At 40.2% G+C, this 26,892-nt stretch overlaps 1 protein-coding gene across 4 annotated transcripts in view; it reads right to left on the bottom strand.

Moving 5' to 3' along the window:
• p4ha2 (procollagen-proline, 2-oxoglutarate 4-dioxygenase (proline 4-hydroxylase), alpha polypeptide 2) overlaps positions 1 to 21,785 on the bottom strand; it is a 32,251-nt gene extending 10,466 nt beyond the window's left edge. For 2 of the 4 annotated variants that reach the window (XM_050040545.1, XM_050040547.1), the window contains exons 1-9: positions 21,484 to 21,652; positions 12,397 to 12,496; positions 8,311 to 8,407; positions 8,008 to 8,159; positions 6,451 to 6,588; positions 5,118 to 5,357; positions 3,028 to 3,224; positions 1,561 to 1,737; positions 473 to 543 (exon numbers count right to left, since the gene is read on the bottom strand). In XM_050040545.1, the coding sequence (XP_049896502.1) occupies positions 473 to 543; positions 1,561 to 1,737; positions 3,028 to 3,224; positions 5,118 to 5,357; positions 6,451 to 6,588; positions 8,008 to 8,159; positions 8,311 to 8,407; positions 12,397 to 12,496; positions 21,484 to 21,570 (1,259 nt within the window). In that variant the 5' untranslated portion in view covers positions 21,571 to 21,652. Of the gene's footprint in view, positions 1 to 472; positions 544 to 1,560; positions 1,738 to 3,027; positions 3,225 to 5,117; positions 5,358 to 6,450; positions 6,589 to 8,007; positions 8,160 to 8,310; positions 8,408 to 12,396; positions 12,497 to 21,483; positions 21,653 to 21,675 lie in introns of those variants that run through there. The other 2 variants (XM_050040548.1, XM_050040546.1) reach the window with 2 other exon arrangements.
• Between the last annotated feature and the right edge of the window lie 5,107 nt (positions 21,786 to 26,892).

Raw genomic sequence — 26,892 nt, 5'->3', positions numbered from 1 at the left:
TTTTTTTATTGACAAAAATATAGGCTGCTTCGGCTGATTTTTTTATGCGCACATGTGCCCCTAAATATTTTTTACAGTTCACACACACCTATTTTTAGTCGCAAATGCGAGTGAAACGCTCGCACTGTCGAGCCCTGCTACTGCTGCTGTCGTACTGTAATTTTCTAAGAGGCTTGTGTATATATAAGCCTCATCTTTTTTTATAACAACTAGGTATGTTGAAAGCACCCCTGGAAATTGTTACATTTTCTGCTCCAAGAGCACATGTGACAACAGTGAGTGAAGAGATAAATGAGTAAAAAGGCAAAACTTACAAAAAAAAGTAATATAGTAATGTTGGAGGACCCTGGTTTACACTGCATATGTTGTGAGTAATAATTAATAAAACCCGAGCTCACTGAGTTTTGACCATGTATTAATGACTGAAATCCACAAGAGGGCACCCATAGGATCTTTCTGCTGAATGAGTTACCTTTTTGATACTCTGTAGTTGGCTGTGGTCAGGACACCTGTTTTGGGGTCACGCACAGTGGCTCTGGCGAGCTTAAAAAGAAAAACCACACAGAAATAAAATAAGTGTTTGTCATTATAAACATTAAACACCAGAGTTCATCCACTCTTTCCATTGTTTAACATGTAGCTGTGGCAACGCTGTGCCACAGAAGACTTTTCATTTACTCACATATGTTCATCTTTTACTATGAATATTACCTACTTAATATCTCTTTCTTATTGTGTATGCACATTCAGATCCTTCTCTCTGAGAGAACAGCTTTTATACACAGAGAGTAAGAATGATTGCTCTGTAAAACTTGTTTTTAAAATGTCTTTTAAAAGAAATGATGCTTTATCAGCACCACTGCCTGATATGATAAGCTCCTGGCCAAGTGATTTCCCTCTCTGTGTTAGTATTGTTTAACTTCTGAAACACCAAATATTTTGTCTTTTGGAGGGTTATGATGTTGTAGTTGTCAGCCCTTGATGAGGCTGCTTGCAGGCACAATGCTATCACTACATCTGAGTGTTAAACACAGTGGATATAATTACATTTTTGTGCATTTTGTTAAGAAAAGCACCACAAAACTAACATTTTGCATATGTTAGCAACTGACAAACCCCATATTTTAGGCATTGTTTTGAATATTAAAGCATGCATAATTTGAAGATGATGAAAGCGTGATCTGAAGAAGATGCTGAGGTGTGTCTTTCTTCAAGGTAAACATGCCTGATCAAAAACAAATTTGAATAAAAATGTTCTGGTCAAGGTAAAGATATATTTTTGCCAATCAACCACCTTCACACACTTAAAACTTAATGTGAAAGAGTCACGAAATTTATGGTGATGAGAGAAAAAGAAAGCACAACATTCTAACTGAACTGCCAAGTCCATCTGTAGACAGTCTATGTTTTATAATGACATTGCCATCCTTATGAAAATTATATCAGTACTGATTAACTTGATACAATGTCATAAATGTGATAAATGTCATCATCTCTGATTTTGTTTAATGTCTTAAGTGCAGAATTTTATTACTATTTATGTATTGCTTCTTGTCTTACCCTGGGTTTTGCCAGCTCCTTAATCTTCTCAATCTCCATGTGTGACAGCACGTCCAGGTAGCGTACGATGTGGGGGCTGTCCCATTCATCCTCCTCTTTGATGGGCCTCAGCAGGAGACGAGGGTTCCTGTTACCATCCTGGTAGCGACAGGACAAACGGCTGCGCCTTGCCTCGTGCTTGTAAAGCAAACAGGATAATCAGATGATAATATCATCACATTAAGAGGGACTGCAATCTTATTTGTTTTGACTGCCACCTGCTGCTGGGATCTAATTTAACAGGATTATAGGTTACCATAGAAGCTCATGCACACTGATAGTTCACTGTTACGGGTTGTTAAATCATTTTCATGTATGGACAGCCACATTTCTCTGTCCTTATAGTTTTCTTGACACAGTTTACACCAGGGGCGATTGCTCTGAGATAACAAGGGAGGCTGAACTTCCCCTAAAATTTCATAGAAGAAATGGTCAAATATGCACCATTGAATTTACATTAAAATAAGAATTTGCATTGCATTAAACGTGCGCTAGGATGTGTTTCACATCATGATTACGATGTTCAAATGTCAGCTGTTAATCACCAGTTTTCAAACGCAACCTCCCTGTCACACATTCTCCTGTCGGCACAGTGAAAGCGGAGCCTCCAAGCATGAGACAGCGCTGAGCAGGTTTTTTTCGTGTTGTAACATCGGCAAATAAACTATCGTTGTCCAAAGAATCNATCACCAGTTTTCAAACGCGACCTCCCTGTCACACATTCTCCTGTCGGCACAGTGAAAGCGGAGCCTCCAAGCATTCCTATGAGACAGCGCTGAGCAGGTTTTTTTCGTGTTGTAACATCGGCAAATAAACTATCGTTGTCCAAAGAATCAATATAATGTCTTATTGTGATGAAACTAGTGATTTACACCCCAAAGTAGTAGGTAAGTAGTAGTAGGTAAAGCAAGGTGTGTTTTGTGTGTGTCTATCTGCACAGTTTAAATTAATTTAGACCCAAATCTTTTTGTTATGACAGTAAACCTTCACTTACTGCAGAGGTTCAAACTATCAAGTACTTATTAATTTAACAAGAAGTTAAAGGTCATATGTATAGCTGTTTCACCAAATTTTTTTCAAAAATAATACATCCACAGAACGTCTAGAAAGGTGTAGAATTAAAGTCTATATTTTCCTGAAAAAAATAATTACAGTAGAGAAATAATTGTTTCAGACATTTTTACGGGCTCAAAATATGTCAATATTTTGATTTGGTTATGTGGCAACCTGTAGAATTGAAGAGTGGAGCGAGAGCGGGCGAGTGTGAGTGCGACACCTACTGGCCGGGAAGTATGAATCCTATATCTATCCCTTTTAACACTTAAGATATGAAAGTAAAGATCTCTGTCTGCTACAGGCCTTTACATTACTTTAAATTACAAACTGCCTACATCCCAATATGCCTATATTTTTATCTCCATGTCTCACCATTTGGATTCCCTCTCCTCTGCAGAGAGCCTCATAGGCTTCCCTCTCTGGGAGATGGTCTTTAGGTCTGCGGTAGGTTCCCAGCTGGATGGGCTCTTCAGAGGCAGGCTCGTACTCCTGCTTCAGCTCACTGAGCTGCTTGGACAGCAGCCGCTCAAAATAACGCAGGTTTCCTCCTGCCCTCTGGTGGCTGGGGTCTGTCAGCACAAGAAGAAAAATTGTTAGAGGATCAAATCTCAACTGAGGAGTAGAATATCCCCAAAAGCTGAAAAGAAACTGCAATTAATTTTTTTTTAAATCAAAAATCATATGTGCAAAATTTATGTATGCACATGATAGGGTCTATACTTCTACTCACTAAAACCCTATAGTTACTGATTACTTCGTAGATTTGTATAACATATAATGCATTCATATAGAGTAAACTACCCAACAGTGTATGAAGAAGTTAAAATTACCAACCAACTCATACTGCATAATGAGTACTCATACTTTTAAGTAAATTTGGTTGCTACTACTTCAATACTTTTATTTGAATAACACTTTAAATGCAGGACTTTAGCTTGTACTGAAGTATTTCAAGGTGTGGCATTGCTATGTCTGCTTCAGTAAATCACGGTACTACTTCATGCACAGCTAATCCTTGGTGTCTCTCTCATTTCCTTTGGTTAGTGTTTGATTTACTGAAGCAAGTACATAGTGAGGAGTAGAAAGAGAGCACCCCCTTGTGGAGTTTTGAGGAAATACACTGCATCCTCAGTGAGCAGAGGGATTAACAGCATCGTATTGTGCCTCCTGGAGATTCTCATGTAGGAGCAAAGCTGTCTCATGTACCAAAATTACAGACACGTCATATCACACTGTAAATAAGGTGTATCCAAAGAATGAGCTTAATTTAGGTTATTTTTGCAAGAGGAAAACGTGCATTTGTACAGTTTGTTGGAGGTACTGTTGTTTAAACTCCTAAACATGGAGTCAGACTGCTGAGACAGGGACTCAATAAACAACATAAATTAGTATTTATGCTCTTTTCCAACAGTGATGTAGTGCACTGATTTAGTGACACAAATGCAGTCCTGTCAGATGCGCAGTATAAACAGTTTCCCATTAAAGGAGACCTGCAAAAGACCTGTTTTGATTAATGGATTTAACTGGCGCTGGATGTAACAATGATGTTTTTTTTCCTGCATTTCATACATTTACTTGCATTACCTAGCCTAGCTGTTTTACTGTGCACTGAACTGTCCCATTAATGTGTTTGTATTGACTTTGTATGTTCTTTGTTGCTATTTTTTGCACTACTACTTTTGTGGCTCTTTTAAACAAATGCAATTTACTGTATAACGTCTCCCCTGTGAGAACAGAATTAAAGTGATTCTTTCTTTGCTCACTGCTCTTCCTTTTCCTTCATTTACACTTAGATTTCATTTGCTTACGGTGGACTAGACATTGCTTCTCTACACCCTGTACTGCTTCCGTTTTTCTTTTTTATGTGTGTATGGGCTGTTAAACATGAGTTTTATTTGTTCTTTTTGTTACCTTTGTAACACTTAATGGCATAGAGTAGGTCTAAGTCTGCTACATCTGCTCTACCTCAATCCATTTCACTTGACATGTAAACAAGCATACCACACATCTTAAGCGATGGCCTGCAGCTGTCATCAACGCCCTTGATGCAGAGACTAAAATAACAGTTACAGACCACAGGCTCTTACTTTGGATAGACAACACCCTGCTGCTCTGGCAAGCACAGAGCTCACTACAGTGAGAGGGGAGGGTGGACTGTAGTGATAGGTGAAACAGCAACAAGACAACCTATCAATTACCCCACAGTAGAGGGCTGTGGCTCTGTTGGTCAGCTAACTTGTGTCTGGACGTGTTATGGGAGGCAACTGAAAAATCCAACAGTGCTCCTTAAATACAAGTGCTATTTTAGATTTCTTAAAGACCATGAACCCATTTACCCCGCGTTTATGGTTGCAGCAAAGCCTGACGTAAATGAATGAGAGAGTTTGTGTAATGTTTATACGTATCACTCTGATTTAAGCATATACATCTTTTTTTCTGTACACTTGTGTGTGTTACCTTACCAATAGCCACTAGACGGCGTGTCAGCTCAATGGCACGAGGTAGGTCTCCCATTTGGTAAACTGAGTAGCTGAGGTAGTCCAAAATGTCTGCCTTGGAAACCTCAGTTTCCTCGCCGCCATCCAGCTGCTTCAGGGCCTGCTGCAGCCACAGCACAGCATGGTAATAGTCCGCATCATTATAGGCCGTCTTTCCCATGTCGAAGCAGTCGTCCACTGTCAGTATGGCATTGGAGTGAATACCTGGGACAAGATTACATCAATTTAAATAATGACCATATTGTGCTGTGATTTTACCTACCAAAAATCCTGCTCTTTTCATGACATGTTTATGTTACATTCACATTTTATTTATTTATCATTGGTGGATCTTGTGTAAAGACCAAATGTGTGGGGTCTTTTTTCATTTGTGATATTTTACGTCTCACTAGACTTGGCAGCTACTGTTTTTTCATGATGTACCGTAGAATGAGCATCATCCAAAATGTGATAATTGTCACATTTTAGACATTTATCATTGGTTTTATGTTGTTTATTGGTGGGCAGGTTGAGATCTGCAGAGTCTGTCAACTGTGGTTAGTGGTTACTTGCTCAGCATAAAAGGCACAGCCAACTAGCACATACAAATACAAAAACAGGCTTCTGCCTCATTAACTTAACACAGACACATACCTGCAGAAGTATGCAACAGCACACATCTTCTCATTCCTGTGTTGTGTCCAAATTGTGTCTAGAATGCCACTGAAATGGGAGTTAAAACCAAGCAACTATGCTTCTAGTGCATTTCATGTAGCCATTTATGATCAGTTATAATTTTAAAGGTTATATGTGTGTTCTGATTTTGGCAACTCCTAGTAGTAGTATAAGACACAGCCATGGTGCAGACAGCAGTGCATGCTGCTAGGTCTGGGTCCTTAGATCTGTGATGAAGTGTTGTATTAACAAATAAAGCTGAACTTGAGGGAAAGGATTCAACATGTGTCTGCGTATGCTGCAACTGTAACTGCGTCATTTGTTTCAAAACCACATGCAAAGTTATCATTAACCCAATCATAACTCAGAGCCAAAGTATTCATTATAATTACCTTACTTCTACCCCACCTTAACAGTAACTAAATTTAAGCCCTTGAAGAAGTGATGACCGAACATGACCTAATTTCACAAAAATGTACCCAAACTCAAACTGCTTTTCACAAAGAGAGTAGTATAAACATGCACAAACACACCAGTTAGAAATCACTAGGGGTGGTCTAAGTTTGTCTTCCTCTCTTTCTTCCCTAAACGAACACACTGCTCTCTCACTCTTTTAATATATTCATGTTCACTCCTCAGCTACCTGGCAGCTTTCCTTTGGAGAAGGCCTCAGAATCCAGTTGGTACGTGTCCTGAAGACGCATCAACGCCCTGGCTGCTCCGGTCTCATCCTCTTCATCTGGGAAGAACTGCCTGTGTATGGACATGTTGGAAATGAACCCTGGTGAGAAAGTGATAAATAGTTAGGCTGGGAAAGTCAATTACTGGCTCATCAAATTAATGCAAGGATGACAATGTTGCAGTAACTTACCAACCTAAAACTATTTACAGTATTATAACCTTTTAGAGATAAATACAAATCACAAAAATGTTCATACTCTTTTAATAATCAAAAGTTCTTTTAATACTTTGTAATCACCCACAACTGTGATTTTAAATGTTCTTTTATGAAGACTTTTCCAAGGTGTCTGAGTAACCAATATCATCCTTCTCATTCTGCCTTTACCAATCCTTTATATTTAATTCAGAGTCTTGTGTGTAGCTAGTGATGACTACTCAGAAGTGCTATGTACTGAATAAATATTATCATGTATGGTCCTCCATATTCCTCTTATTTCATCTCATCATATCAGATATGACCATCTACTGCTGAGTACATTCCATTCCATTAGCTAATGTATAATAAAAAAGTAGAACTACAGCTAATATGAAGATTAACAAAAGTACAAACATTAAACTAAATCAAAATAATGTTTGTCCTCTAACTACTTGTGTTTATTAGGTTTATATCCAGTCACTCTCCTCGCCTTCTTTCTCTCTGTGTCTCATTGCCACGTAGACAGATTTACTTGTATGACACATGATTAATGCTCTTGCTATATGCCTCACACACACACACAGAATTTCAGGTCCAAACAAATACACACAGACACAAACACAGAGGGAGAACATGGCCAAAATATGCAGAGATGAGGAACAGCTGTAGCTAAAACATGACAGCCTCTGTTCATTTGGGGAGCAGAGTGTTTGAGCGGAGCAGCTCAGCAAAAATTTCCACACTACAGTCAGAGCTGTAATCGCTCTGCTCACATCCACTCCGAGTTTTCATATTTGCTGCTTGCTCTCTGCTCATGCTGAAAGAAACCCCATAGAGAAAGTGCTGAATGTTGCCTTTCAGATGCATTATACGATGCGAAGAATAATTTAGACGTCACAGGCAAGATTGAACAGATGCAGATTTGGCAGAGGCAGCATAAACTGATGCAAAGACATATCTGATTTGGTTTAATTTGTTTCAGCTTGAGTAAATTTGCAGTCAGTACCAGATGTATCACTAATTAATGCAGAGGGAAAAAAAGATTTCTCGGACACACACACGGTCTGTGCTTGTTACCACAGCAAATGTCTGTATACTCTGAATCAGACAATCAGGCCCCTAGCTGCATGTGGCCCAAAAGCACACACTCCAGGAAACTCTGAAAGTCAATTTTACGCCAGTATAGCCAGACAAGCTTTTTTTTACTGCCCTATCTGAATGGAGCTTGCTAACAAAATGGATGGATCAATGATCCAAGCAAAGCAAAATCACACCACACTTATCCAGTTCCACTCCTCCTCCCTCCCGTCTTCCTTTTCTTACCATCAGAGGGATTCTGGAGCACCAGTGTCTCCAGTTCAGACCACTCTGTGTTGAGTCTCTTCATCAGTTTGTAGGCATTTACTGGGTGGGCCAGGTAGCCCTCTGGGTCAGAGGTGGACACTCTGGTCAGAGCATCGAGTTTGTTGGCCCAGCTACGAGACAGACGGACGACTGTAAAAGCTCCAATTATACCAATACACACATTATAGCACACTGCATGCATTCTACAAAATGTATCACCTCATATTGACCTATCATGCAAAATAAAAAGTCACATGGAAAAGTCACAGGATTCAAATGTACCTTTTGACAGCAGCAAGCTTGGACTCCTCTGCTTTTATGTATTCCCTCAGAGACTGGACCAACTCTTTTTCTGTGTAGATCAGGTCCGTCATCTGGCCTGCAGAGAGAGAGATACCACAGATGAGCGAGAGGTGTCACTTGATGAAATCAGCATCACCCTTCCTCACTTAAAAGATGTGTCACCTCTTAATTTCCTTAGTGTCAAAAATGTATTTATTATTTACTAGTCAAATGTTTTCTATTTCTAATTTAAACCTCAACAAAGCACTATTTTCTCCCACCCTCCTGTAATGTAAGAGTTGCTACGACTAACAATCCAACTAAAACTTCTATGTCTGCTGTCATTTGCTTTACACACCAATTAAGTGTATTTCTGGTCGCACTGTTTGCCTCAAACTTACACCGAGATAAAAATAAGTCCCCCTCAGCCATAAACAGTGGGGCTTTGATTGTATAGAATTACTTGGCAAACTATTGTGGTGCATTCATCCATGAGCTTTTGGGTGAATAGCTGGAGTGCAGCGTGCATCTTAAACAATCCCATGGAAACGCTGGGCCATGATTAATTCACAGGGGTCGCCAGGGAAGAGAAACAACTGAAATACTTTCCTTGTTTCTGTATGCAAACAGCATAAGTGACCAGCCAAGTGCAGTCAATCAAGGTGAATTTCACTGTGACTTTATAACTCCTGCTGAGTGATGTGATGCATACTGTGACTGTGTTTGAGCTCTGTACACAACACAAGACTTTTGGTTTGTTTATAAATTCTATTTAAGGAACTGCTGGACCACAATCATTTCTCATAAAGTTATTCAGGGGGCCTAAAGAGAGACTTAACTGGCCTCTTCGCCACTTCCTCCATCTAACACATTTTTCATTGCAAATTAAACACATGCATTCCTGAGCTCAAAACTCTGTTCTTTCCTATATGTGGCATTCAGCTGATGCTCCTATTGAGAGCAAAACATGAGTGTTGTCCTGTTCACTGGCACAAAGACGAATAATCATGTGGGTGATGCGATACACAGTCCTGCCAATGGTGTAACACCCTTCCACTGACCTGAAGGTGGCAGTAATGCACCAAGAAATGTGAAAATGTGCAGGTAAAGCCAGGAAGGAAGACTGCATAAGCATGGCTGTAAACAATGCTGAATTTACATCCATCGGCGAAAACATTAAATCCACTGGCTGTTGAATTGAATTAATTGTTTTGTCACAGTGCAATGCTCCTCTGAGGAACCTTGGGTCCTTGGGTGGCTTGTATAACCTTGGGTGGATGCCACTTCATCCACCCAAACACCATTACGGACCAAGTACACCCCCCCTATTGGACACGGCACTCCCCAAAGGCAGTGTGCCCCCCCCCCAGGCAGGACAATGCACCATGCCGCACCACAAAAACTGCTCAGGAATGGCTCCGCAGGCGTGACTAAGCTCAAGGCGTCAACCTAGCCTCCAGATTCCCCAGATCTCAATCCGATCGAACATCCGTTGGGCATGCTGGTACCTTTCCTTACAACCCACAGGACTCAACGGATCCAGTGCCAGTCAACACAGGACACCCCCAGAGGTCCTGTCTCCATGCCTCGACAGTTTGTTGTTTTGGCTGATCGGTGTAAAATACAATGTCAGTGTTTATGAGGAAGAAAACACTTTTAAGTCTTTTCAAGGATACACATAATGAGTTTTACGGAGTAACACTGAATGTAAATATAACTTCTGTTTGTTTACAATAAAATTCCACAGGGCAGCTTCAAGGAGTGTGAGGGATAGAGCTATATTGCCATGCTAAAAGACTTTCGTGTTATTGTGGCCCAAGGTGCAAGGTTTGTAATATGAGTATAACAAATCAGTAATATATCATAATATTATTTCCCAAAATAGCATTAAGTTTACACCCTGAGGCACATTCTGACTTAAAGTGAGGTAAACAGTTTATCTAAGTCTCATCAGTGTTCTCCATTAATGGATCATAAATAATTCCAATCACAAAAAAGAGGGAAGGGAACAGGGAACATCTGGGGTTGAATACACATAGGAATAATTAAATATTTCCTTTTTTGTCACTTTTAATGTATAAAAAAAAAGAATGTATCAAAGGGGGTTTTGTGGCAAATTGATGACAGGTTCACACTTGACGTGGAGACTCCCTAAATTGTTAATTGTTGGTCGAGCAGTCGCCTGGCTGTTAACAGCAGACGAGCATTTCTCTACGCTGACCAGCCAGCAATTCTGCTTCTTGAATAATTTATAGGTATCAAATCATTCATATGATATATAACCAGGGGTCGCGTTAACCGGATATTTTCGGTCATTGACCGTGTTTTTTACAACAATAGGCCTGTTTCCACCGCAGGAACTTCGGGGTAATTTTACAGGGCCGGGGCCGTTGGTGCGTGTATCCACCGCAGGAACCACCCCCGAAGGACAGAGTTCCGGAACTTTTACAGGGGCTAAACAAGTCCCTGCCTCGGAGTAGGTACTCAGAACGGCCCCGAAAGACTCCTGGCTGGGGCTTGGGGGTTACTTGGTGATGATTGAATATACTCAAGGCGGAACGTGATGTCAACAGAAAGCAACAAAATAGCCGGCATTTTTAAAACTCAGCAGACCAGGGTTAGCTCCTTCATATAGCTTCTGCCGCCATCTAAAAAAAACTCACTAAATGGCCTGTGAAAAAAATATTTTTTCCAGCGGATATCTTAGTTACAACATGATTGAGCTAGCAAAGCAGTTTTGTGTTGATATGTGTGGTTAGGGTTAGGGTTAGGGGTTAGGGGGTTAGGGTTAGGTGACCGGAAAATCTGAAGGCCGTCGGTCATTTGACCGGTTGCAATTACCACCCCCGCCCACTTGGCGGCGGAGTGCACAATCAGTGGTTTAAGTGGCTGCCGTTTTCACACTGCAGAGAAAAAGTCATTCATCTGCTTCATGTAGCGTTGTTAACATAACGGCCTGGACACACCAGATGCGTTAGTGCCGCAGAAGTCCTGCGAGTATACTCGCAGCCGCTTGACTGTCCACACAGGCAGCGCATTTCTCCTGCGCTCTCAGCGCCGGTTAAACATCGACTCCACTCGTCTGTTCCCGTCAGTACTCGTTTTTTCCCTTCAACAGGTCATTTTAAACATGGGTAAGTCCATATTTTAATCGTTTTTTATAACGTAATAAGTTAATGACAATTTGTCATTGCATCTCCATGTATTGAGCGTGTTGGATTAACACTGAATGAATAGGGCATATTGTTCTGACCATTTTATTTATGTAGTCTGTAGGCTCGGTGACACAAAATTAAAATTGTAATGAAGTGATTAGGGTATTGAAAAATGTGTTCGGTTATGCACTGTTGTGTTATTTTAAATTATAAACATGGTATTCCCTCACGTTCCACAGTGCGCGCTGTTGTTATTTTATTTTGAAAATTGGCCGGATTCTCTCGTCTTTTCTGTGTCCGACTTCCTGTTTGGTACGATCCGCTCGATCCAGCTTGACAGAAGCGCTCGCGGCTCGCGCGTAGACCAGACGCCGAACTGAAGCGCTACGGTGTGTGGATGTCTGTTCATCTGTTCGTTCATGTCCTTATTAATGCACACTTTATAACTTGCTTGTTGGATTTATTAAAAACGAACGAATGAAAACTAAATGTCTTTGAATATCTTTATTATCATTTAAAAACGAAAATTAAAATGACCGGTAAAAATAGATTATGACTGGATTTTTACGACCCTGTGGGTCAAAATGACCGGCGACGAAAAAGTCTAGCGCAACGTCTGTATATAACATATCCTTTATATTGTTCCTTAGAGATTATCAGTGTGTTTTCATGCCAGATTCACTTGTAGCTTACAGAGAAAATAGACCAGAAGCTGAAGCTATTGCTGGAAATCGCCAGCTGAGATTGTGGGCACCGAAGGGTAGTGGGCAGCGCTCCACAGAAAACTGGCATGCTTCGCAGTGCTTCTGCCTCCAGTGTGAGTCAAGAAAGTTCACAATGGACCAAATGAAAGCCGAGAGGAGACCTATTGTTAGTTTTAATAGAACAAAAAACACAAGAGAAAAAAGTTCACATAGCTCTTTAAACCTACTTATGGAAGTGAAGATCTCTGCCTGTGTTGTCCAGCAGCAGCAGAGCAGAGCCACAAGGATTAAAGACAGGAACTTCCTCATTCTGTCTTCTTCGATGACCTGCAGGGACACACAATCACATTATGTCACAATAAATTCACACTATCTTTTCTCATTTTCATGTCATGCCTGTATAGCAAAACAGTTTTTTACACTGTCATGTCTGTCTATTCTCTACCACCATTCCACACAAGCTTTATTCCGTACATCCATAATTCCCAGTGCTTTGCTTTCATACTGGCCACTAAAAACCGACAAACTACATTTCCATTACATAGTGCCATTCTGATTCTTAAACCACGCATACAAATAAACGTGAAGTTTGCATTACCCTGAGTCAACAGTTAGTGCAATGATGGTGTGTTTCCAAACTAAATTAGACAATGATCTAACAATATTCAAAGTTTCCAGTATGTCTTCTATAAATGAGTCACTTATCCTGCTGGGAGGCATGCTGTCATAATAGCCTCTGTTCCCACTGCTCATTAGGAAAGAATAAGGAAGGCCAGTGGGGAAAAAGAAAAGTGTTTCTTTCCAATAAAACATTCTGTATCTACAAAATGAATGGAATACATGTAATGTTCACCTCACAGACAAAATGTAAAATCACATAGTACAATGTCCAAACATCTGGTTCATGTAAGGTAAGAAAGTTTCCTTTTTTTCTTACCCTGGTGTTCAACACATCATGACCACCAGATGCCTAATGAAAAACGTTCATAAGGCCATGATGAAATAAAGCCCAGGGGAGGGAGGAGTTTTTATTCATTGGATTCAAATGTGCTATATCGTGAATGTATCGTTATCGGGATATGAAATGACCTATATTGTGATATGAGATTTTGGTAATATCGCCCAGCCCTACTCCTAGGAATATCTGGCTCTTTAGCCTGTCTTTAGCTAGTCACTGACCGTGTCGACCTGCTGTTTGATGCTGGGCAGGTAGTGAAAAAACACAAGCAAATAAACTCCAAACATTAAGTTAGATTGTTGTTATTAAGCACACAGTTCCAATTTAAACAGCTGTGTAAAGCCTATTGTTTCATGGTTTATTATGATTTACTTGTCAGGGTTGCCACACTTCCCTTCAGTAACATTTAAAAAATACAGCAGCGACGTCTGGGAGCCAGAGGCAACATGAGCTGTGTGAACTTTCAAACTACTTTAGAGCCAACCACATAGCTGACTCTGAAAAAGCAGGACTTAACAATGGTGTGTCACCTGGCAGAAAGTGTCTGTTCACAGTCCAGCGCTGAAACCAGCTTTGTTTGCGATCTTAGGGGAAAAGTGACACTGCTGCACTTTCTCCTCCTGGATTTAGTCTAATTCTACTTTACCACATCACTTATCGGTGATGACTGTTTAGTGTTGTGTGTGTAAAACCTGCACATACACTTACATTCATACTTCAAAATGTCAGCCAACATACACGCACACACACAGACACACTTCTGTCTGCACCACTATTTTATCAAAGGCTTAGAGAGACAACAGATCTGAGGCAGAAAAGTGGCACCTTAACTGTTATGGCAGTATTAACTCAGAGAGGAATCTGCTCCAGGTGAAAAAGAAATCATTTCACTTACATGACACCTGCTGACAAAATACAAGTCAGCTTTTTATTGTTGCCAAAATAAACCATGACAGAATTAATGCATTAAGCAGAAATAAAGTTAAAGCCTTGCGCTTAAAGACACTAGAGAGCTTCATGTCAGTGAGGAAGTGCTATGACTGCAATATATTTCCTGGACAAGATGTCAGTTCACACACTTAAAAGGAAAAACTGCTAATGGCACAATCAGTGTTTAATGGATCCTTTGTAAAGTCCTTTGTGAAACAAACATGGTAGAAGGTGGAATTTGGCTTATTTATGATGAATGGATCCTCCTAATGAGACAAACCTCAAGACATCCAGGCTATGTGGTTCTAACCAATGGTATGTGGTATTGGTGAAGGGCTGTGAAATGGCTTTAAACAATCAGCAAGTTACTGTAAATTCTGATTTGACTTTCAAGTTTCAGTCCTGTGTGCCTCAAACTGATGAGAGAGTCCTGAGCTAAGATTGTGTTTTTTTTTTTTAACTGCTGAAGATGGAACAGATAAAGGCAAATAACTTATTGATCAACAAACTGTTAAAAATGATTTTGGTGAAAACAAAGGACTTGACGTTAACATAACTCCTTTGCTTTCTTTAACCCAGCATTTGCAATTATAGTTATTTTGCTGGAATGTACCACATTGGGTGTAAGTATATGGGTCAGTGTCTGTATATCAAAACTTCAGAATAGGACCGAACCAAAACTGTCAGAGCAACACATTTTTAGTGTTACTTTTTGGCTCAGTAGAAAAAGCATTTCATCAGTTTTCTCAACGTAGACAAGTCGTTCTGTCTCCTGCATGTTGAAGGAGAGCTGCAGAGCTGTCCTAACTTGTTGGGAGTTGCCAACATTTGGGGAATGATAGGACAGAAATTCTTACATACTCCACGGATGTGGAAATAAAGAACACTACATCAAAATAAATCAAGCCTCCTTGAAGATACCGAATGGATTTAAGCTTCTTTTGACTGATTATGTTAAAGATAATCCTTTTATATAGAGAATCATCAATCAAACCATTGTTTATTCAGGGGAAATTGACTGAGCAGGAAGCTCTTTTACTGCAGTGACCTGAGTTCACAGTCAATGGGCTCGAAGGATACAAATATATGAGAGCAATCGCAATACAGTGATGAAAAAAGTCCATAAAAAACAAATTAGTAGCAGCAATGTCTATCAAGAATTATAAACAGCAATAAAAAACAGTAAAAAGACGATTAAGTTACATAACAACAGATATATAACAACAATAATAACAACAATAAAAACAGTAAAATGTAGAAAATCATGTCAATTAACCAAAGCAGGAACACTGTCATCTCGCACACACTTGAAATGACCTAACAACACATTCCTGTCTAGTTTAAATACCTCTTGTAACTTGTTACGTTTATTTGGTATGAGAAAACTAAACGCTAATTTACCGAGCTCAGCACTGATCTGAGGAGTTTCAAGGGATAAAAATTCCTGTGAGCCTGTGGGATGAGAGATGGATTTGCCTGCTTGTCAAAATCCTTGCAAATTACACTGAATTTACCACAAAAAATACAGCTACAGAGTGGAACTAGCTCCTTTGCAATGCATATTGAATAACTTTCCACCACCTAACCTGATTATTGAAAGGCCTAAACACATATTGGTTATGCATGCATGATCCTTGTGGTCAGTTGGCTTGGGTGCACATGGCGAATGGATGGTGCTGGACCATGAAAGCAGACGAACATCGGTGCCAAAAGCATTGCCTAAATTATCTGGGCTGCAATAGCACTATTTTAAGCCTTCATCTGTATGCAAATGATGCTTTTCATGCATTTAATTTAGTTTTTCCTGCATCACGATACCAAGATCAACTAGTCAGATGCTTAAATGTGTTGACTGTGCCAGAACTGAACACAAAAACCCACCACACACATATAATTTTAGTGTATTAGGGGTTGTAAAACTGTGATATCAATCACTCATAAGGGAGACTTTCTCCACCTTCCTGTCAGTAACTGTAAAGCTTCATAAATAACTTTTAAATCGCATGGAAACGTAGTCTTACTAGAGTTATTTAGCTTCCAGCGCATTACCAATGTGTGCTTCTAGTTTACTTAATGAGGGGCGGCCCAGATAACCATTACCACAGTCCTTGACTACAAATGAAAGGACCAAATCTCTTGGCCTATAATTTACGGCCTGTGCGATTGCTCAGCCCAAACAGTCTTGCCTGTTGTTGCAGGCTGTAGCACCCATGCCACATTCCTGGAAAGAGGCCTGTTACATTTACTACCCCATGTTCCTGACTCCTGACCCCCGCCTGGCATTTCTGGCAAATGTAGGCAAGAATACCGAGAACAGGACAAGGTATAATGTGACAGGTCACGAGAGGACAGGACCAGACAGCTGTATTTTGAACATGAACCTATGAGCGTGCCATGTCTTGTTGCGATGCAGACCTGTGTTCTATGTATTACATAAACCTGTAACACAATAATGATTCATAAACCTGTTCCTCAAAAAGACAGAAAAAGAAACACTGGGGGTCAGCAACTATTATTAAAATTTAGGCGCAACCAATAAGAGCTTCCATCCCGCAAGTGGATTTGAGTTTCTCCAGACTTCTGCTCTTCATGGAGGTGTGGCTCCAGATGAGAGATAAGAAACCACAGTAAGAGATTCTCTGGCAAAGCAGACAGGATCCAAGGTCTGCAACGGGGCAGGGGTATCTTAAACTCAAACAATTACTCAGTCAATTAAATTTCCAACATGTGTAGTTTCCTCTTCTTCTTTTCTGCTTGTTCTCTTACAAATCCTCAGAGAAAAACCTGGCTGGTACAAGCAACAGCTGTCTTGAATCACACAAGTGCCAATTGTGGAAGTTATTAAAATACTCTTTTTCCGTTTTGAGGGAAAGCAGATTAGAACATGGGTCAAGAGATCTGAAAACTGATTAAATATATAAAAACTGATCCTCCTGTGCCTTTTTTTCCAGAGAGGTCTAACAATATTATTTCATAACAAATTCAAACAAGAGCAAAGCCAAAAAGTTTTGGGGCTGATGTGAGTAAGAGAGCGTTGTCAAGACAACAGAGGCAAATAGTTCAGTATTGTTGCAAAAGACCTGTTTCAGACTTTCTAAAGCCTTCAAACTGTGGGAAACGTGTCCTGCAAACTAAACTTGCATTTCAGAGTCATATTTACAGAATGTATTTACTGTGAAATGCAAGTTTTTTTTCGTAGGACATGTTTCCCACAGTTTGAAGGCTTTAGAAACGTGTCCTACAAACTAAACTTGCATTTCAGAGTCATATTTACAGAATGTATTTACTGTGAAGTAGATTAGGACAAAGAAGGAGCTGACGCATATGACAAAAGAAAAGAATGAGAGTACATTGAACTGCAAGCTTGCTACTGAGGGGGCGACAAACCTTGGTGCAAAATTCAATTCAAACAGCTGACATGCTGACCTGAGCAACTAAAAGTGTTTCCCAGAGCAAATTATGGAACTCACAGAGCTGACAAAGCCAGACTTTCAAACTGACCCGTGTGCCTTTTTGCAAACGTTACAACAAAAGGTGTGGAAAAACCCTGTGTGGTGACTTTTCTTGCATGAGGAGTCGTGGCAGTTCACATTTTTTCGACATTACATTTTGGCAACAAAGACCAAATTCCAGCATTTTGATAAGACTAGTAGGAACACAGTCATCTATGTTACTGGAGAATGGGAGCTGCATGCCAGAGAACAGAAGTTTTCATAGGATAGACAAGATGCTGTGCCAATGCTATCCACACTGTGACGCCTGTAAGCGGTGCACTGAGATAAACCATGAATGTCTGATGCTAAACAGGTATTTGTCTGACTGATGTTAATCAGCGAGCAGGACTGCCATGCACCCCTCACGCACAGGCATAAACTTGGGCACGCAGTCATGCTACAGTAAAACACATGTGCACAGAGTGATACATGCATGTTACATAACATGCCACATACGTGCATGCACACAGTATCCACAGGCTGTGAACATGCTCAGACAATCACTGCCTGTCAGAGTCAGGAAGCAAAGACAAAACAATTTCAAACTCAAACTTGAACCTTATCATTGCTGTTGCTTTGTGCATTTCAGTTTAAAAAGAATAGATCATCCTCAGTTAGACTGTACTCATCATAAATCTGCTGCAGATAATGTGATATGAAGGATCTTTGGCTTTGCTGATAGAACAGTGAATTCTTTTATGATTATTTCATCCATTCTTCAGAACTGGGACACATGTTGTCCTGCCAAAAACATCCTTAATATCTTAACTTGTCAACACTCTAATTCCATTTCTGGGGTGAAACATTACTTTTGCAGGATTTATTCATATGAAATAAATATGATTTATAAAATATTTTGATCTGCCTTTACTTTTTAAACTTAACCTGTGCCAGAAAACAGCCTTGTCCCAGACAAGAATTCACAACTTCAAACAATTACAAAATGTGTTAAAAGCCTTCAAAACCTAAAATTAAGAGTGCGAACATTGGCGTCAACATGCACTTCTATATTTATCTTTGTTTTAAAATGTATTTTTTATGAAAATGTTGGGCATTTAAAGATGTGTCCCTGATTTTTTGGCGATTCTGTCAGATTTGAAAAAGGAGTCAGCTATATCCAAAGGGCTCCTGTCTCACCTCCTGCTTTCCAAAAAGGTGGGAATACTGCTCAAGTACAGGTAAGCTTTCTATTTTTTGATAAATTTATAAAATAATATTCGCTATCAGGTGTGTCTCAACCCACACAGGTCAAATCTGTAGCCCTTCTAAACCAAAGCTAAATAAGAATTATTGTTCAAAAATGAGTATTATGATTTGATATTTAGTATCATTTATGGACACACTGCTTCTGTTCTCTGTATTGGTGTTTCACAGAGGGCGGGGCTTAGCTTCTCCACACACCGGCAGGGCCGCTGACACCAGAGGGACACTGGATCAGTTGTTGCAGAGGTTTTGCTCTGCTCTGCCCGTGTTGTTTCCAACTTCAGCGCCGGCTAGTTTGACTGCAGAGATGCAAGAGACGTCTAGCTCGACCACAGTCTTTCTCTTGGTCAGCCAGGCTGGATCAAATCCAGTCCTCTTGTGCATCTAGAGTCGTCAAGAAGCAGTGTCTGATGTTTCTGCATCCGGCTAGCTGTTACTTGCATGACTGTGGTCAAACCGGCTGTTGCTTAGGTTAAAGTGCGCCCATATCCTGACCTGTAAGTGCACTGAAACTGCCCAGGATACACATATGACTACGGTGACTAAGGTGTTAACCCAGAGTAAATTCAATTATGTGAAAATGATTAATTGGATTACATTCACAGGAAGTATAAAACATGTTAATTAATCTAAATATTTTCTTATTAAACTCTTGATACTTTATTCATCCACCACATGATTAGACACTCTTTCTAATGACAAAATGGGCTTCAATCTTAAAAAAGAATTCAGAAAAAATTAATCGGAAAATGCAGAATGTGGAAAAAAATGAAACAGAATCAGGAAGAAATTACAATGGATTTCATGGGGCCCTACAGCAGATTTCCTGAATGGACGGTCTCTGCTTAGGCAGAGTCAAACGAAGGGCACAAAAACGTGCTTTAACGTTCACTTCCACTAAACATCACAAGGGCTGAATGAACATCATTTCTAGTTTTCTAGCAATTTCACAACTTCATACAGCCAGTTAACAACACAAAGTGTACTGACACTGACATTGTAATCTCTCCCTGCTCTGAAACAAGGGAAGTGAGCACTTCCAGCACACTTTAGCTAACCTGTGAACTAGAAAACATCTAGTTTCGCTGTGGACAAACGGACAGCGTCTATCAAATGAATGCAGTGTTATACACTATGAGGGAGGACAGTGTAGAAAATCTCTAGATATAGCAAAGGGTTAAAAAGTTTTACAAGCTCAAGTCCGAGATTTCTGCTGAGCATATGTGGTCGACTTTAGAGCAAATTTGTTTCAGATGCAATGAAAGCTGAAAAAAACCTGCAGCCATGCTACAACTAAAAATAGAATAAACCTTTTTGGCTGTGAGGGAAAACCACTTCCTCCTGTACCCCTGTATGTGACTAAACATCCCAACGTGGCGACTAGACTGTGACAGCACTGGTAATCTATTACCAGGTTGCTGGGTTGCAAACACGTTCATCTATACCTGGCAGCAGAGCTCATTCATACCACAGGCTCGCTGTTTACACAGTGTGGCTCGTTTTAAGCCTTGTATTAACATTATGAGGCAGACAGGCTGAAAGTTGCAAGCATTAGTTTACATCCACACTTTATTTTCTGTGCAAACGTATGCAAACACACCATCCACTTCCAAAAAGCTTTCTCTGGTATGTAAACACTGAAGGCTCACATAAATAATGTTTAACAAAAAATACACTACTGTTGTATTAAGTATAAATCACCCACACATTTAGATAAGCCTTGCTTCAATATTTATGATAACAAAAGACACAACTAGACTTGGACACTGGCTGCAGCTTACTTAAGGAAAAAAGCCCCAGAGGTCATCAGACAGAGACTCACGTAACTTAATAAAGCAGATCTCTCGTTTCAGCTGCATCTAGCAAGACATCACGCTCTTGAAAGGGCATGTCACCTGCCTTACAGCCCAATTACTGCTGACAGATTTATGGCATCTCTCCATTTGTTGCCCTCCATTTGTACCCAATCCAATGGCTGCCGCATCCAATTATTGCCATTGTAGTACATATAAATCACTGCAGGACATCATCCATGGTATGCATACAATACAAGCCTTTATTCTAGGACTGTGTGCAGTGATTTTGTGGTATTTGCCAAGGGCAGACAAAGCCAACCTTTAGGAGCTTTTTGTAAAACTACAAACCCTACTTTACAGACACATCTCTTTCAAAAGACAGTGTTCCCATTACTCTGAATGATCCACAGACACTACTATTACACACTCTTTATTGGGACTATTTCTTTAATAGAATTTAATAAAAAAAATGTATTAAAGTAAGGTAAAATTGAGGAGCACCAGCATTGTTGGGAAAGCACTTTGCCCCAAGCCTTGCCTTGCAGACCTCCAGTCTGCTCATCATCTCCAGCTGGATAGTAGCCGTCCCGGTGACGTCACACAGTTGTTTCTAGAAATTCCCAACACTTCAGCTCTTTCTGGTCCCGTTAATGTCCGTGCAGCCCGAGCTGTGGGACTACATGAGCAGAGATTTACTGCGCAAACACACCAACACCTACTGTCACCTTCTGCCTCAAACAATGTGAGTTATAAACACTGTCATGTCAGCAACACCGTCCGAGATGCTCTTCCAGAAAGTTCGCGCAAAGTTTCAAAACTTTCTCCGCTTTCTCCCCAATACGAAACATTGTAACCCGTCTGCACCGCGGAGACTCACAATGTAACAAACATGTCGGAGCACACCTCACAAATAACAAGCCGTTGTTACTTTACCTTCTCGGTGCCACAAGCTCTAGGTGTCTGGTAGCCTATCACGTTCCCCTTCAAAGAAACCTGTTGGACCCAGTTATTGACAACCATCCCAACATGTTCGGTACGCACGCGAGCTCAGTGAGTCAGCCCCCTTCCAGTGATGTGAACAGGAGCTCTGTGGCTGGTTAGACGCGACATTTAACGCTATCTTACCTTTATTTTCTTATGTCTCCAAGAGTAACGTCACACTTTGGTATGAGGAGGCAATTTCACTTGGCACCCCGGGGGTTATGAATAGGACAGAGAGGGGCTGTCGACGCTGCCACGTACAGAACCTCCGGGAGGGCTCACCGTAATACTGCGGATAGACGCGCAGAGACATTCTTCTGTGCTTTAAGTTGAACAATCTTCTTCTTCTCAGAGAAAAATGGCAAAACATATTTCTGCAGTGACGAGTGGTAGCTTAGGTCCATTAGATTTGTGCTGTATCGTGTTAAGAATTAAAATGCTTTACCAGCTTGTAGAGAAAGTACAGTTATCCTTTAGAAATCCCCCAAATAAAGTCCTGAAAAGTCCAAAGTGAAAGTCCTGCATTCAGAATATTATTTAAGCAAAAGCACTGCAGTATTGGATGCAAAATGTTGCCAATTAAAATGGGCCTATCAGCAAAAGCAATTACTGTAAAACTTAAATTAATAACCCGGGCTATTATTTGCTTAAATCACTGCGGCAGGCCTTTAATCCTTTAACACAAAAGTATTGCTCAGCAAAGACATAAAGAAATATAATCAACTATTTATTTTAAACAGCATGTTTAAATAAAATACAGTAGTGTATTTTCAGTATAAAAATTAGGCTGCAAATAATGTATGAATTATGAATCATTCATTTGATCTAGCTCCGACAGACTCAAGGAGCACCACCCCTTTATACTGTTAAAACAATACTCACAACTTGGATTATTTTTTATGAAAAACCCTTTTGATTCCTTTGATCAGAGGACCCTTACAGACTAAAGGAATATGAATAACTTACAGGGTAATCGAGGAATGGACACATAATTTGAGGTATAAAAAAATGAACTGCTTGGCAACCAGACCAGGCGTCTAATTGAGATGGGCATTTATTTGTCAAAATGTGTAGCCACACCGGGCTAGTAAAAGGAACTGGGCGTTTAATTGGGACTAGGCTTTTAACTGAAGTTTAGAGTTATGCGCACTTGCCCCTTTCAGGGCTATGTCATATACATCATCATATTTTCGGATCATTTTATTGTCTTACCTGGTTGAGGTGGCACTAATTTGAGCTATATACTGTCGAGCAGTTCAGTTCATAAAAATGCATGTTTGATTTAATTCGTTTTGTATGTAAACTCAGAGCCGGCAAAATTGCCAGTAACTAAAGCTGTCAGAGAAATGGTGGAGTTATAAAAAAGGAAAATATTTTCTCTGAAATATAGGCAACAACTGTTTTTATTGTATGTAAGTAATGGACTGGTTTTTACCATCATACAAGCTCAATTTGATAGGTCAGGGCAATGAGAGGGCCAGTCAATGGCATCAATGCCTGTGTCATCCAGGATCTGCCTACACACTCTGGCCACATGAGGCCGGGCACTGTCCTGCACCAGCAGGAACCCAGGGCCCACTGCACCAGCGTAAAGTCTGACAATCACTGAGGATTTCATCCCAGTACCTAACAGTAGTCAGGGTACCGTTGGCTATGACATGGAGGTCTGTGTGACCCTCCAAGGATATGCCTCCCCAGACCATCACTGACCCATCGGAGGAGCTGGACTACCTGTGCAACCTGATTGGGCTGCAGGTGCCACCTCATGCTACCAGTAGTGACAAGGACACTAGCAGAACACAAAACTCGAGAAGAATCAGTCAGGAAGGATCAGGAGAGAGCAACTGACTGTGGCCACCACATGTAAAACCTTTCCCTTTGTGGGGGTTGTCTTGTTTATGCCTCTCCATTGCAGCTGTTGTCACTTTCATTTGCACCAAAGCAGGTGAAACTCATTCACAGTCACTTTTGCTTCCTAAATGGACAGATTGATATCCCTGAAGTTTAAATGACTTGGTGTTATACTGCAACCACTAAGTGTTCCCTTAATTTTTCGAGCAGTGTATTTATGTATCAGTGATGGACTGACAAAGTCATAGTAGGTCATAGTGATAAAATACTTTTGCTGTTGACCTTCATTTTTTCAGCCTCTAAATGTCATATATGATTATTAATCATATATAAAGAGTCTTGCAGAATTTTTTTTGTCATCAATGGAGTACATTCAAGAGCATTTCGACCTCTACAATTCGATCTTATAGGATATTTACGGTAATGTAATCCATGCACTCCGTCACGTTTACAGTTTGGATCTGGGTTTGCAGGGCTTGTTCTTTGGATGTTCTGAGCACCATCTGGAAAATAAAAAACTTGGAACATGGCACTTCAATTATCTCCTGTTCCTGAACTTTCTGTTTCTGTACTGTCCCACTATGTCTCTGATGCTTCTGCATTATGTGCAGTTAGGACCAGTGGGTAAAATGGGACTTTATTAACACCAAATAAGATTGAAGACACTTTGCTAGAGCAACATGCTGTTACACATGTGGCAGGCTGAGGCACTTCTGATGAAATCGTCCTTGTGATTGCAGTATACACATGCATCATTTGTGAGATAATTAGTATATTGTAGCAGATAATATTGGGGGGAAAGAACTCTGTAGTTAAACAGTTTTCTTAAAGAAGTGTCATTTTGTTCAGGTAGAATTTTTTATTGTTAGATTTATTTCATTATAAGCCAATTAATGCACAATTTTACACATTATACATTGTAATCTTTTAAAATATCATAAATAAATTCTACTATCATATAATGTAGGCTCATAAGGTTTAACCCTTTTCTAATGAGCAATGAAAGTAATAGATGTACATCTCTGAAAATCTTCTGCACATTTGGTATGGAGTTTGACCAGCAGGTGTCACTGTGGGCTAACACAAGATAATTGATAAACATCAATTCAATCAGCTCTTGTATGGAGAAGCATTAACTTCATCATCCTTGGTGTCCAGTCTTTATATTTGTATATGTAAACTGATGTAATGTAAAGTCACAATTCCTTTTACGGTCCATGCCATATTTCCTTCAGGGCTCAAATGTGCTTGCCTGATGTCTTTCTCATCATGATGACTCATCATGACTCAGACCAGGAGGCAAATTCTTTTTTAAGAGAAAGAGCAGACGCTGCTAAAATGTTCTACATGTACTAATATGTTAGTGGTTTTATCAAACCACACGGTTTTACACAAAGCTAACCCTAACGTTCTGTCTGGAGTTCTGGAGACCTTGAGTCCTTTTACACTTCGACTGACTAACACTAGATACTCTATAACTGGCCCTTATTTGATTAGAATTACTATCTATCTATCTATCTATCTATCTATCTATCTATCTATCTATCTATCTATCTATCTATCTATCATGTGATTTTTTTTAACTGCTGCTGAGGAACAATATAGTTGCACTGTTCACTCATGTCCACTAAGCGGCAGCAGAATACCATGGAAAAAGGACACTCTTTAAACTCTTTTGACTGTAGTAACATTTAATGCTCTGTGCTTTAGAGAGATTTTCCCTGACTGTATAAAGTTGCCTGATGTGTGCTAACATAAGATAGAATTAAAAGATAAGATATTTTAAAACAGGACACTACACTAATGTCTGATGGCTTTCAGTGGTGGTTTCCAACCTGATGGTCAAAGGGGTCACAAGATGATAAGCAGGATAGGAGATCAGACAAAACAAACACATTGCTGTGGAATAAACCTGTTAACTTTTTCACACTCTCTTTTAAAGCTGGGGTAAGCAGTTTAATTTTGGCTCCAGTGGGCAAAAACCCCATAGTAAATTATAAGCATCTTGTAATTCAAGTGGACTGAGAGAAAACTAGACTTCCTCACCTCCCTGTAGTTCTGTTTTCAGGCTGTAGAAAATTCAGGCTGTGACAGGAGACTCTGGCCAGTCACAGATCATTTCAGAGACAGAGTGTTCCTATTGGCTGTGCTACAAATGCAGATGCACGTGCACATCCCTTTGGTAAAAGCCTGATTCAGTGGTGGAGAATCCTGCAGAGAAAGTTGCTATTGCATTGACAACAACTGCTTTCACTGCAGAGCAACCCAAAAAAACGAAGAGAAGACAAACTTATCAAAAAGAGTCTGACAATAAACAAAAAGAACCATGTCAATATTGGCAATTGTTTCAGAGATGGTGAGAAAATGTGCTTCTGGTTTAGCCTATTGCTAACCAGAACTAAAGGCTCGTGGCTTTAAGTTCAAGTTTATGTAGCTTATGCTAGCAAAAGCTTTGAATCACAGCATGTCCTCCGCCTCACTCCCTGCCACTACGGACCACCTCACCTTGAGGAGAGTGGGCAGCAGCTCCAGTCAGCGACCACAGCATCCCGAATCCAACTAGCGTGAACCCCCGCACCAGGGGACTGAACAACCCTGGATCAGCTAAATTTCTGTGGTAGCTGTTTCATAGGTTATATTCGGAGCGACTGGCCACTAGGCCGCTGTGACACCCAGCACTAGGGGACGTGTGTTGGCTAAATTCAAGCAGCTAAAGCCACCAACCAAATGTCTATTTACTGAGCTACTACCTGCTCTCCTTCTGGGTAAACAGTCCACATTGGCAGGGAGCGAGGTGGAGAGACTGTGGGGTGGTGAGTTGGCTAAGTATTGTCTCATTAGTCATCTGATAAACAGAGAGACAGACGGGCTCAGCAAATGCACTGCATGCATCTGTATGACTAAATAAATTAATGTATGTGAAAGAGTGGTTTAATATATGAAATGTGTGCATATGTGTATTATTATTATTATTATTAATTAGTAGATTATTTTTCTGTTGTTTTTTAGAGAGTTACAAGCCAAAAAGTTTGGGAAACCCCTGACGTACAAGAAACAAAAGAGTGACCCACAAACTGTTTTCATGCTGTTCATACTTTGGTCACCAGGTGTCACTCTTTGCCCATTGCACATTTCAAACTGTGGCGCTTTATAGTACATTGAATATGATCACCGTCTCATATTATGTCACATTTAATACATGACATACAGTAAAACACAGATGAAACAGCTTATCTGATTGTTTGTAGCATATGTGCAGTTGTGGTAAGCTACCTTTCCCACAGGTACCACAACAGGGCACAATAATGAATCCTATCATAAATCTGGCCTTGTTGACACAACGGGGCGTCTCTGTTCTTAGCTAAACACAAAGGTATTTTGTTTTCCTTGCTGTCAGGGTTGAGGAATAACATGCCAACCATCAGGTAATTGTCACACCTGAGCAGAGGCTTTGTGCTAAAGCTCAAACTGTGATTTAGTAATTACGCGTAGAAAACTGAATGTCTGGCG

The sequence above is a fragment of the Epinephelus moara genome, chromosome 3 (assembly GCF_006386435.1).
Source record: "Epinephelus moara isolate mb chromosome 3, YSFRI_EMoa_1.0, whole genome shotgun sequence".
Taxonomy (NCBI): domain Eukaryota; kingdom Metazoa; phylum Chordata; class Actinopteri; order Perciformes; family Serranidae; genus Epinephelus; species Epinephelus moara.
This window is presented reverse-complemented; position numbering and strand designations above follow the sequence as displayed.